Source organism: Onychostoma macrolepis, chromosome 17 (genome assembly GCF_012432095.1).
Source record: "Onychostoma macrolepis isolate SWU-2019 chromosome 17, ASM1243209v1, whole genome shotgun sequence".
Taxonomy (NCBI): Eukaryota; Metazoa; Chordata; class Actinopteri; order Cypriniformes; family Cyprinidae; genus Onychostoma; species Onychostoma macrolepis.
The window spans coordinates 13,627,865-13,641,201 of NC_081171.1; the positions used below are offsets into that span (position 1 = coordinate 13,627,865).

Consider the following 13,337-nt stretch of genomic DNA (forward strand, 5'->3'; position numbering starts at 1 on the left):
CCAATGCAGTACAAAATTCAAAACAAGTAAAACGTGGAAAACTACTGCTTATTGTGCTTTATTATTTTACTGATTTTTTTAGTGTATTGTCATCAGCATTATTAGATAACTGGTCAATTGAACTATATTGCAATCGAAAGATAACATTAACACTCTCTCTCTCTCTTTGTGTATATATGCATGTATATTTTCATCTAAAATGAGCATTTTTATCAGGCTCCTATGTTTAGATTCAGTAATTTTACTCTAATGGCAATGTATAGGTCCTTTTCTATGCAATTAAAGTGAATAACTGAACGTAAATATAGGAGCCTGATAAAAATGCTCATTTTAGATGCAAATTTCAGATGGCATTTAGAGGCTTTTGCATCTGAACTCTTCATACATATGTACAGTGAGGAAAATAAGTATTTGAACACCCTGCTATTTTGCAAGTTCTCCCACTTAGAAATCATGGAAGGGTCTGAAATTGTCATCGTAGGTGCATGTCCACTGTGAGAGACATAATCTAAAAAAAAAAAAATCCAGAAATCACAATGTATGATTTTTTAACTATTTATTTGTATGATACAGCTGCAAATAAGTATTTGAACACCTGAGAAAATCAATGTTAATATTTGGTACAGTAGCCTTTGTTTGCAATTACAGAGGTCAAACGTTTCCTGTAGTTTTTCACCAGGTTTGCACACACTGCAGGAGGGATTTTGGCCCACCTCCACACAGATCTTCTCTAGATCAGTCAGGTTTCTGGCCTGTCGCTGAGAAACACGGAGTTTGAGCTCCTCCAAAGATTCTCTATTGGGTTTAGGTCTGGAGACTGGCTAGGCCACGCCAGAACCTTGATATGCTTCTTACAGACCCACTCCTTCGTTATCCTGGCTGTGTGCTTCGGGTCATTGTCATGTTGGAAGACCCAGCCTCGACCCATCTTCAATGCTCTAACTGAGGGAAGGAGGTTGTTCCCCAAAATCTCGCAATACATGGCCCCGGTCATCCTCTCCTTAATACAGTGCAGTCGCCCTGTCCCATGTGCAGAAAAACACCCCCAAAGCATGATGCTACCACCCCCATGCTTCACAGTAGGGATGGTGTTCTTGGATGGTACTCATCATTCTTCTTCCTCCAAACACGTTTAGTGGAATTATGACCAAAAAGTTCTATTTTGGTCTCATCTGACCACATGACTTTCTCCCATGACTCCTCTGGATCATCCAAATGGTCATTGGCAAACTTAAATCGGGCCTGGACATGTGCTGGTTTAAGCAGGGGAACCTTCCGTGCCACGCATGATTTCAAACCATGACGTCTAAAGCCCTATTCGGACGGGACTAGTTTTACAGGGGGTCGTTAGAGAAATGTGTGTTTCACAGAACTACTTGGTGATTTTAATCCCGTCCGAATCTGCCATGTCTGTGTTTTTCTCACACATCCTCTGTAATAATTCCAGAGTAAATTACCTACTGTTTTTCAGCAAACTCAGTGATCCTCTGAGAAAACTAATCCCGTCCGAATGCGATGTCTGTGATTGCCGGTGAGATTTTTTTTTCACAACGCGTTTCCTTGTGTGTTTTGGCCAGCGTGAATTACCGTAGACGCTCTTACCGCGCTCATGTTTGATATATTTGCCTCCCGGCAAGGAAAAAAATAAGTAAATAAATTAAAAACAATAATAAAATCAAGAGTCAGATCACGTAAACCATTCAGACTGGCTATTGTAATATCTGCGTCTGGTAAAATTACTCGCGTTCATTTCTGCACTCAATTGCATAATGTTTTAATTACATATGCACCTTTATGAAAATTAAACACGGGTTTACTACAAATAAATAACTAAAGTAAAACTAAAGCAACCACACATTAACATGGTTTTGCTATACTAGCCATATAGCTTCACCATGGTATTTGTAGTAAAACTGTTATACTAATGGTAATCAATCGGAATGACACGCAATGCACGCATACAGAGCGCGTGACCTCTGAAACGCCCAGATGTACAAAACGGACCCTCCCACCTCTGTAATAAACACAGAGATGTTAGTCCCGTCCGAATTGGTACATGAAAATCGCAGACGTCAGGTGATAAGAATGGAAACTCAAACGTAGTTTAGAAAACTAGTCCCGTCCAAATAGGGCTTTAGTGTATTACCAACAGTAACCTTGGAAACGGTGGTCCCAGCTCTTTTCAGGTCATTGACCAGCTCCTCCCGTGTAGTTCTGGGCTGATTTCTCACCTTTCTTAGGATCATTGAGACCCCACGAGGTGAGATCTTGCATGGAGCCCCAGTCCGAGGGAGATTGACAGTCATGTTTAGCTTCTTCCATTTTCTAATGATTGCTCCAACAGTGGACCTTTTTTCACCAAGCTGCTTGGCAATTTCCCCGTAGCCCTTTCCAGCCTTGTGGAGGTGTACAATTTTGTCTCTAGTGTCTTTGGACAGCTCTTTGGTCTTGGCCATGTTAGTAGTTGGATTCTTACTGATTGTATGGGGTGGACAGGTGTCTTTATGCAGCTAACGACCTCAAACAGGTGCATCTAATTTAGGATAATAAATGGAGTGGAGGTGGACATTTTAAAGGCAGACTAACAGGTCTTTGAGGGTCAGAATTCTAGCTGATAGACAGGTGTTCAAATACTTATTTGCAGCTGTATCATACAAATAAATAGTTAAAAAATCATACATTGTGATTTCTGGATTTTTTTTTTTAGATTATGTCTCTCACAGTGGACATGCACCTACGATGACAATTTCAGACCCCTCCATGATTTCTAAGTGGGAGAACTTGCAAAATAGCAGGGTGTTCAAATACTTATTTTCCTCACTGTATGTATGTGATGCTTGACTAAATTTCATCAGGTGGAAATTGCTGTTTGTAAGTGCCATTTCTGTAAAGTAACTTCCTAAAAGCTTAACCAGAGGTTGTGTAAATGTATTGATTATAACATAATGGACTAAATGGGTCAATAATTATTTTTATTTAATCATCACAACTGATTCGTAGTGTTCAGCATCAAGCTGCGTAGCTGCTCGTCTGGTGCTCTCCTCCAGGTGGCGTCGCAGCGTCTCTTATAAGGTTGTCCACTAGGTGGCGTCGCTGTGTATATTTCATCACACGTGTCAGTTGTTTAACGCCCGCAGTTCGCCAGACTTCTACAAACAAGACAATCACGGCGTTCCGACCGCACTGTAGACAACTGCGAGTTCTCAGACTGTAAGTATACGCTAAATATTCTTAAGTTTGTTTGTTCGACTAATACATTTGGTATAAATATATAGATTATGTTTCACTTTCCGTAATGTTTTTTAAGTTTACAATCAAAAACGTTTATAGATAAGTTTGTGAATAGATAACGTTAGTAAAAGAGTTTAAAATTGTCGGGGTTTGTATACAATGCACATCGTTATAAAAACTGCGTCTGAATATATTTATTCCTTTTAACATCATTCCTAAATGTGGAAATAGATTTTTATTTTATTTTATTTTTATTTTTTTGCCAGAACTACTTGCCTGAATGTGAAAACTTTAACACGGGGGTGCTTTTATGTTTGATTCTAAATCGTACCTTATTACTGTCTTGTTTGATCTAATTATTGTTTGTTCATGACTACTTTTATGATATAAAAGTGATAAAATATGTAAAGTTACGTGAATTTTAACCAAAGTGAAAGTTTAGCTAAATGCTTCATTATAACGTTACCTCCCTCATCGACATGTATTAAGTAAAATAATATGTATTTGAATGTGTCACTAGCGATTTTGAAATACTTTGTACATAAAGTATGTGAATATATTAGTAAGGCACTGCATGTTATAAGCTTGACTTAAAATTTCATACATTATATAACAGCGTTCCCTTCTCCATCTTTCTAAAGGGATAAAGACCCCCTGCTTTAATAGAACTTTGAATCATCACAGAAGTGTGTAGTTTAACTCTGTATAACAAAAACCACCCAAGTGAATTTTATGTAACGTTAAGTTTCTTTTGTCTCTTTCCCTCTGCTCCCCTCCCTTTCAGGTGAGAGGTATTCAGGTGAGATAACCTGAGCGCTCACGGGTGCCATGAATTGGGCTTTTCTTCAGGGTCTCCTGAGTGGGGTCAACAAATACTCCACCGCATTCGGCCGTGTCTGGCTGTCCATAGTCTTCGTTTTCAGGGTCATGGTCTTCGTCGTAGCTGCGGAGAAGGTATGGGGCGACGAGCAGAAAGACTTTGCGTGTAACACTGCTCAGCCTGGCTGCCATAACGTTTGCTACGACCACTTCTTCCCGGTGTCCCACATACGTCTGTGGGCACTGCAACTCATCTTCGTCACCTGTCCGTCGTTTCTCGTGGTGCTGCATGTGGCCTACCGCGAGGAACGCGAGCGGAAGAACCGCGTTAAATACGGCGAGGGCTGTCAGCGGTTGTATGCCAACACCGGAAAGAAGCGTGGCGGTCTTTGGTGGACATACGTCCTCTCGCTGGTTTTTAAAATGGGAGTGGATGTGACCTTTGTGTATCTCCTGTATTACATCTATGAGGGCTATGACTTCCCCACCCTGGTGAAGTGTTCTGAGCATCCCTGCCCTAATGTAGTTGATTGCTTCATCTCTCGGCCCACAGAGAAGCGGATCTTCACCATCTTCATGGTGGTGACAAGTGTGGTGTGCATCCTGCTCTCCCTCTGCGAAATCCTCTACCTGGTGGGCAAACGCTGCTTTGAATGTATCCAAAGGATAAAGAGCTCACGGCAGATAAACAAGACAAAGTGCATCGCTAACATGAGGTGCTCCAATACTCATTTAGATTCAAACAGCAAGAAACTGGCGAGCAAATGCCAGCCAGCGCCAGCATACAGTGTGGTCATCTCATCCTAAAAAAACAAGAGCTTGGAAAATACTCAGAGAGATGGAAAATGTTCCTCATGTTCACCACGATGTGAACTCAAACATGGCCAACTCGGTGGACGGTTGGCCAGTGGAGGAAGCAGCTTGTATTCTTACCCTATATCCACTGGATCTTTTTGCTGGAAAGTTGAGGCCTGATGAACAACATTGTAGATTTGAAAAGTTTATAGGGGTCAAAATGTCAACATTCAGGACGATGCAGTCTCTTCAGGGTTTTGGGTGTGGTGTGGCTTTTGTTAGGCCAAAATCTAGAATACCAACACCAACGGGCACTTTAAACGAAGCAAATACAAAACAGATGCTATAAGCCCTGATAATTACAATAATTACTGTTAATTACAGAGTACACATTTGTCCTTTTTTAACAGACACAAGCAAAACGTGACTACAAATGATGTTAAATCACTCTTTGCTTCACATATTTTCATACTTCATTTTTTTCAGAAGAAACCAAAGATAGTATAATTAATTGATGGAAGAATCTATTATCTATAAAAGCCTGTTTTTAACTCGGGGTAAAATTGTGACTTCATAACTTACAATGGGACTTTAAAAAAATAGTTCACCCAAAAATGAAAATTCTGTCATCATTTACTCATCCTCATGTCGTTCCAAACCTGTTAAACCTTCTTTTCATATTTTGAATAATGTTTCAACAGTTTTTGTCCACACAGTGAAAGTCAATGGGTTGCAAAACAACACTGAACTCTGATGACTTTCATGGTATGCATTGACTTCCACAGGTTTGCACTGATGTTAGAGTGAGTAAACGATGACTGAATTTTAATTTTCGGGTAAATTGTCCCTTTAAATTTCACAATTGTGACTCACAGTGTGACTTTATATGGTGCAGCGTGACTTATATCTTGTAACTGCAACATTGCAATGTGACTATATTTCATATGGCTTTATTGCTTGTTGAACTGCTAAATTTATCTGACAATTAATTTCTATTTTTACTCTGAGGTGGAAACAGGCTTTCATAGTTGGAAATAAGTTTTGCTTTTAAAATGATTTCTTTCTTTTGGATGTGGGAACAGCATGCATAGACACATCACATACGGAGTCTACATTTCTTCTCCATATATTTACAGCCATCAAATAAAGTACATGCTGTTAAACTGTTAAAATTTTTACAAACAGACTCCCCAAATCCACCTAGATAGTGAATCCTAATTTATACTTTAATAATTTGAATGTAAATGTAAATTTGTTTGTTTACAAATGTGTACAAAAGTTTTTTACTGTATTTTATTTTTTATTATTACTATGGATTGTGTATTAGCTGGTGTGTGTGTGTGTATGCCAATGTGTGGTGCTCCAATCTAATGTCTTCCAAGAATTTGCAGTATTTAAAACATCAAGAATCTATTGATAAATGCTCAACACTGCCCAGATGATCAAATTCAAATAAGGCCATTTTGCCTGTGTGTGTATGAGAGTTTTTCATTCACTGATAAACATATCCAGAAAAGTAAACATCCTCCGAGGTTAGAAATCCTCTGTTTGTGCCCTCTCAGCATTCTTTCCTAATTACTGTGTTTAGAGTTGTTTACATTTTGAGATACAATAAAATTTGCTTTTTATTTTCTTACAATCTGCTGCTCGTTTAAATCAGTGATGTCTGTTAAAATCAGGATGCAGATGAAAACTTTGATGTGACTGCTCACATATTTTATTTGACTTTTAAAACCAGTTGATCTGCATGTGACTGTAGAGCAAGAAAATGACAAGAATGAAAATAGCAGAGATAAACATGATGTGCTTTGTCGGCATGACATTTCATTTGGATTCACACCGAGTTTGAAAGTTGCAAGATGGAATGAGAAAGCAAATGTTCTTATTTAATTTTTTAATGCTCTTCAGTTAATAAATTAACATATACATATGTGTATGTGTGTGTGTGTATATGTGTATATATATATATACTGTATGCATGTGTATATATATATATATATATATATATATATACTGTATGCATGTGTATATATACTCATAATTAATTAATAACAATGGTTTTCCATAAATTCTCTCAATGTTGGGGCATTTGGCCAAACCAATCTATACGTTTTCAGATTCCTGTTGCTCTGTGGAATAACAAACCACTTTTCTTAAACAAATCCTTGGGCTGTTTTGCAAATGGATTGTATTTCAGGTGTGTTCCTGTTATACCATTCAGTTTTCACTCTTTTGAGTACACAAAAGCTCCCCCAAGACAACAGAAACATCCCTCCCTGTTTCGTGACCAATGGTTTGGCCTGTCTTTCTCTGTTTCTTGCTATCTCTATAACCTCTGTGCAGTGAAAGGCAGGGTAGATGTAGTTAATTCATGTTGAAGCAGGTTTTGTGAGTCACATCTACATTCTTAAGGCGTGGAAACCAATCCGACGAGTCCTTTTCATTTTTTTTTTTTACGCAACCAACATTCCACTCCTTGTTCATTGTGCTTGTGCTTCCTCTCTGTCTCTTTTCATCATCATCAACATCGCTTTAAACCATAAATATCAGCAACTACAATTGCTAACCATATGTACTGTATATGCACTTAGCAAACCTGGTGCATGTTTAACTAATGTTTTTGTTGTTAAAAGTCTATCACAGAAGTTCAAATTCAGTATGCAAATCCAATTGAAGTTAACCATTCCCCCACATAAACAAGTGTAAACCAGTTAAAGAAAAAACTTTACAACAGACTCGCCTGATCTGGTTCAGTGTTTCTTCTACAATGTTTCATAATGTTTCCTCTTGCTGAACAAACAAGTTCAGACAGAACACATGGCCTGAATAACTCAAAGCAGGCATGAGTTTCTGTAAGACTTTAAAAACACACTGAGGGGAAGACTGGCAATCCTCATGACCAAATTATAGAGAGCAAATTATAAAACTGCAGCTCTTTTAATACCCAATTCAGAGAATGAATCATCGTCATCCTGCAGAGGTTTTAGCAGTGAGTCAGAGGGCTTCACACGTGTGACCGACAAGAATTTCTCAAGCTTTGATGAAAATGAACCACACAGACTTTTCCTGTGGAAAACTCCACTTCTGGGTTACTTGGAATCAAACCAACAGTCTTTTGTATTACCAGCACAAATCCTTAACCATTAGTCTCTCACTAATAGCTAAAACTTTTGCACTCGTACTACAATATACAACAAGCTGACATAAATTCATATCCATACCAAAGAGCTTTCAACAAGGATTTCCTGCACTGCAGACCTAATCCAAGAGTTACTTGGAACACATGAACTTTAATTACACAAAATAATTAGTACCGGATTCTTGGCACAACACTAAAAAGGTGCCTTACAAAACATTTACAGTATGCCTCCAGAGACCCTCAACAAGTTTCTAAGCAACAAAAACAGTTCAAAAGCTGTTGTTCAGGACGAGGTGTGGTCCTTTACGTGATTATGGAGCGCAGACTTTCATGGACAAGTTTGAACATGGAGAAGCCGCTTGCAGACGTTGGCAACACCACAAACCACTAACACACAGTGTATACTTGACAGAGCTGTCCAAACAAAGGGAGTCTTATTTATTGTACAATAAGATGGAAAATGTTACTAGGCTGCACAGGCAAGGGTTTACTATTTGTTGCATAAAAGACAATGCAGTACCATAATATTAACACTATACTAAAAAAACCAAAAAAACCTTTTATGGAGTCATATTACAGTCATTTTATACTTAACACTGTAACTTCATAAACAGAACAGTCCTCTGTTTCGTACACTGGACATTTAAGACAATACATAGAAAGGCATGATGATTTTGAGAGAGCATTTTACATACAAATATGTATTTAATTAGCTTGCTATCTTTAAAGTAAGAGGTTTATGGCAAAGCAGTCCTCTAGTCTGGATACTGAACTCCACCCTCACTGAGGCGTGTTACCAAACCAGATCCACAGGGAAGCCAAACAGAGGATTTCAGAGAAGAGTTTAACAGCCGCTGAATTACAAGAGAAAAGATACATCTAAAGTAAGTAATAAACTTTGTTTTTGTGAAATTTTAGAATTTAGAATTTTACATTGTTGATAATGACAATCAGCTCGTCGGCATTCACGCTATAAAAATGTTTACATTAGAACATCCTTACTTTGACCTGTCATTTCTACTCGATCGAATCGATTTTGTTTATTAGTAGTAGGTCTAATTAAAAGCAAAGTGGTTGCACTTTTTAAAAGTATAGCCTAAGGTAGCAATAACAGTTGCGTGTAAGATTGTTGTCGGTTGATTTATTTTTATGTGAAATCTATATTTAGTTGCGATTTTATGCGCTGTTTAATGTGGTAGCCTACATTATTACAAATATGCCTGCGTTTACAAAAGAGCGTTGAAATATTTGATAATTACAGTGCTGGAGAACAACTTAACGGTCATTGACAATTAAAAACGACAATCGCTGATAAATAAATAAATTGAATACACAAAGTAGCGAGAAAGAGAGCGGCACTGGTTTGACTTTGATTAGAGTTTACACAAAACAGCAGGATTCGACTTTAGATTCAACACACGTGAAGGTTCTTAAAATATCACCAAATGTTAAAGATCTGATGGCACATCCATTCTTTTGAGGAAAACATTTTATGGAGGATGTGAATTAAAGGCAAAGCTCTAAAACTGATATAAAAAATAGGCCTATAGAGCAATGACTTTTTTGCCTTTGATGATGATGATGATGATGAAGAGTGAGGTGATGGCCTATCCTGCATGAAACATTTTATGATTTGAGCATAAATCATTCTAAAGCATTTAAAGGGATAGTTCACACACAACTAAATAAAATTGTCATCATTAACACCTTCGTGTCCATTTAAACCTGTTTGATTTGTTATGTGTATCAAGCTCCAAAATAAAAGAAACCATGAATGTATCATAAAAGTGATCCATAGGACTTGTGCACTTTAAACTTCAAGTCTTCTGAATAGCATTCTGTGACTAACAGACTGAAAATCAAATAATTATTCACTTTAATCCTCACCTCAAGTTGATCTGCTAATTGCTGTGATCAGATCCCTGAGTCAGATTCAGTAAGAATCGAATCAGTTCAATTAATGAAAAAAATCATTCAGGGCCTAAAATCCCTCAATTCCCAAAATCACCATAATCCATTCATATGGATAAAAAAAAATCACCTTTTCAGTATATTGGAATAACATGAGAGTGAGAAACCTATCCCACCATGTTGCTTTTAAATACAAGATGTTTTGAATGAGTTCACTCATTGTGATTTTTTTTCTTCTTCAGTTTTTTCCATCTTTAGGTTGCTGTATTCTTCATCAGAGATATTCAGTGTTTAAGAGGATCAGAAGTGTGACTTGGCCTTGCTCTGAGCCATGGACTGGAAGACTTTCCAAGCCCTGCTCAGTGGGGTGAATAAATACTCCACTGCATTTGGCCGGATCTGGCTCTCAGTGGTTTTTGTGTTCAGGGTGATGGTTTACGTCGTAGCGGCTGAGAGAGTTTGGGGCGATGAGCAGAAAGACTTTGACTGCAACACTAAGCAGCCAGGCTGCGCAAACGTCTGCTATGACTACTTCTTCCCCCTTTCCCACATCCGACTGTGGGCCCTGCAGCTCATCTTCGTCACCTGTCCATCGCTGATGGTGGTAATGCACGTAAAGTACCGTGACGAGCGCGAACGCAAGTTCCGTGAGAAGCACGGCGAAAAGGCCAAGCTCTACGACAACACGGGGAAGAAACACGGTGGGCTGTGGTGGACGTACCTGATCAGCCTTTTTGTCAAGACTGGCATCGAGATCACCTTCCTGTACATCCTCCATCACATTTATGACAGTTTCTACCTGCCACGGCTGGTGAAGTGTGAGATCCAGCCATGTCCCAACGTTGTGGACTGTTACATTGGACGACCCACAGAGAAAAGAGTCTTCACCTACTTCATGGTTGGAGCTTCAGCTCTTTGTATAGTGCTCAGTGTCTGTGAGATCATCTACCTGATCTTCAAACGCACCATTCGATGTGCCAACAAGTTTAAGAGGCACCAAAGAAGCAGCACACCACTTAATGGACGATACCGAGACGAGGACAGCAACTGCACCATTCCTATGCATGAATTGGACTGCAAACCCGAGTTTAAATCGCAGTCTAAACCAGACTTTAAGCCTGAGTATAAACCTGGGTCTAAACCACAGTTTAAATCTGAACTCAAGCCAACATTTAAGCCAGCCTACAGATTGAGTGTAGACATGAGAGCTTCTGCTCCAAACCTCTCAGTACCCATGTACAAGATACAGTCTGATATACTTTGAATAATTTTTCCATGTTTCCTTCTCCATCAAGTATTCACAGAGTGATCTGGGGGCATAAAATAAGCTTTGAATATCTGGACAATCTCAAAGTCTTTCATCGTCCATCAAGACCTATAAAACTGGCAGTCTTGGGTGTTTGTTATTTGGCAGAGGGTTCGTGAAATTCTATATGCCAGATTTCAGAAACTTTTGCCTTGGAAACAGCAGGGATTAAGTGTCTTGCTTAGTGGAGCAGTGGAGATCAACCAGGATTGTGATATCATTGACACCTGGGTTCAAACCTGGAGTCATTTGATTAAGAGCCTAGTTCCTTCAGGCTTTAACTCCAGCTCAAAGTACTGCATAACCACCCTGATCCTAAGAACTATTGCGGACTGAATGCATTCCTCTCTGATTCATTCCTCTCATTCATTTTTTAAAAAGAACAAAGGTGAAAACCCATGAAAAAGCTCAAGAGTTATCAAATAACCAGGAAGGCTTTCATGGAGAACACACCTTGCATACAAAACCCACCTCCACCTTCACATGCACACTAAAAGATAGGAGGAAGAGTGGAGTTCATTGTATGTTAGAAGACGTAATGAAAATGCCTCATGGGTGTCATTGTTTACGGTGTCTCATTTCTCAATGTCCTGGTATTTGTTACAAAGATCAGAACAAAGTTTTAAAGTTGAAGCTGTTCCAACTTTGAGCTTCATAGATATCATAGTGGATGTTTATTTGCAAACACACCCAAACTGTATCTGAACTCAAATTCTTATGCTGGAAAAATGAGAGGTATATAAATATAACACAGTGTCCATAAGTTGGACAATCAGGGAAAGTTTTTCTTCCATTATTTGTTGTAACTTTACTGTAGAGTGTGGACTAACCTCAGCTGATCTACACTTGGCAAGCGTTTGCAAGAGTCTGACTTTGCTTGGACTTGCTGTTAAGATTGTGTTACATATTTTATCTGAGATTTTTCTTCATCATTCTTTTTTATGCTGCACACCCTGCCTTTGTATCAAAAATGATTCATGCACTGACATTACCATATGAATTTTTTTCATTCTGTTGTTTTTCATAAAATTGCCAAAATGGAGTTCTTCTTTTGTATGATATATACTATTTGAAGATATTGTAAATCAGGAAGCTTTTCAAACTGTTTAAATAAAGTACAAAATTAACCAATTTGTCACATTTTAAAGATTATTTGGTAACACTTTACAACAAGGTTCATTAGTTAACATTAGTTAACTACATGAGTTAACATGAACTAAGAATGAACTATACTTCTACATCATTTATTAATATTAGTTAATGTTAATTTCAGCATTTACTAATGCATTATTAAATTCACAAGCTGTGTTTGTTAACATTAGTTAATGCACTGTGAACTAACATGAACAAACAATGAATTACTCTATTTTTATTAACTAACATTAACAAAGATTACTAAATAGTGTAATAAATGTATTGTTCATTGCTCGTTCATGTTAGCTAATACATTAACTAATGTTAACAAATGACACCTTATTGAAAAAAGATACCGATTATTTCGATGTGAAAAAGCAATAGCTTAAATCATGAACAGATTTAAATCAAAGAGGAAACAGGTTTAAGGAAGTGGATAAAAAACTTCAATTAACTGAGAACATGGAACATGAAAATCGTTGTTCACTATCCTTTGTCACAACATATGTAATACTGATCAGTTTACACTGATCTATTTCAAATCTTTGCAAAACCATTCAAATGTTTGGGGTCACTAAGATTTTTAATACTTTTATTCAGCAAAGATGCATTAAATTAATCAAAAGTGAGAGTAAAAGCTTTTATATCGCTACAAAAAATACACTTTTTGAGATTTCTATTTATCAAAACACTGCGAGAAAAATGTAACATGGTTTGCAAAAAACAACACTGAACTGTTGTCAACTGTGATGATAAATGTTCCTTGAGCACCAAATCAGCATATCAAAATGATTTCTGAAGGATCATGTGACACTGATGGCCTTGGTGAGCATAAGAGACATCTTTCACAAACATTAAATAATCTTACTGACCCCAAACTTTTGAATCACAGTGGGATTCTTTGTCCATGCTTCCATTTAGTTTGTTTTGACTGATTTAAAACAGTTCACCTGCTATTACAGTTAGCATCTGAATGGATAAAAATCTCTGGAATGTGTCATA

At 37.8% G+C, this 13,337-nt stretch overlaps 2 protein-coding genes across 2 annotated transcripts; both read left to right on the forward strand.

Annotated features, from left to right (window-relative positions):
- Positions 1-2,764: 2,764 nt before the first annotated feature.
- Positions 2,765-6,740, forward strand: gjb10 (gap junction protein beta 10). Its single transcript, XM_058750447.1, has 2 exons — positions 2,765-3,210; positions 4,016-6,740. Exon 2 carries the CDS (start codon positions 4,060-4,062, stop codon positions 4,855-4,857), a length of 798 nt encoding a protein of 265 aa, XP_058606430.1. The 5' UTR covers positions 2,765-3,210; positions 4,016-4,059; the 3' UTR covers positions 4,858-6,740.
- A 2,035-nt stretch (positions 6,741-8,775) lies between these two features.
- Positions 8,776-12,326, forward strand: gjb3 (gap junction protein beta 3). The gene is made up of 2 exons (XM_058749632.1): positions 8,776-8,868; positions 10,138-12,326. Exon 2 carries the CDS (start codon positions 10,227-10,229, stop codon positions 11,157-11,159), a length of 933 nt encoding a protein of 310 aa, XP_058605615.1. The 5' UTR covers positions 8,776-8,868; positions 10,138-10,226; the 3' UTR covers positions 11,160-12,326.
- Positions 12,327-13,337: the final 1,011 nt, after the last annotated feature.

Bases quoted from the DNA above. Each gene is read 5' to 3' on its own strand.
- gjb3 (XM_058749632.1), top strand. From the start codon at position 10,227: ATGGACTGGAAGACTTTCCAAGCCCTGCTCAGTGGGGTGAATAAATAC.
- gjb10 (XM_058750447.1), top strand. From the start codon at position 4,060: ATGAATTGGGCTTTTCTTCAGGGTCTCCTGAGTGGGGTCAACAAATAC.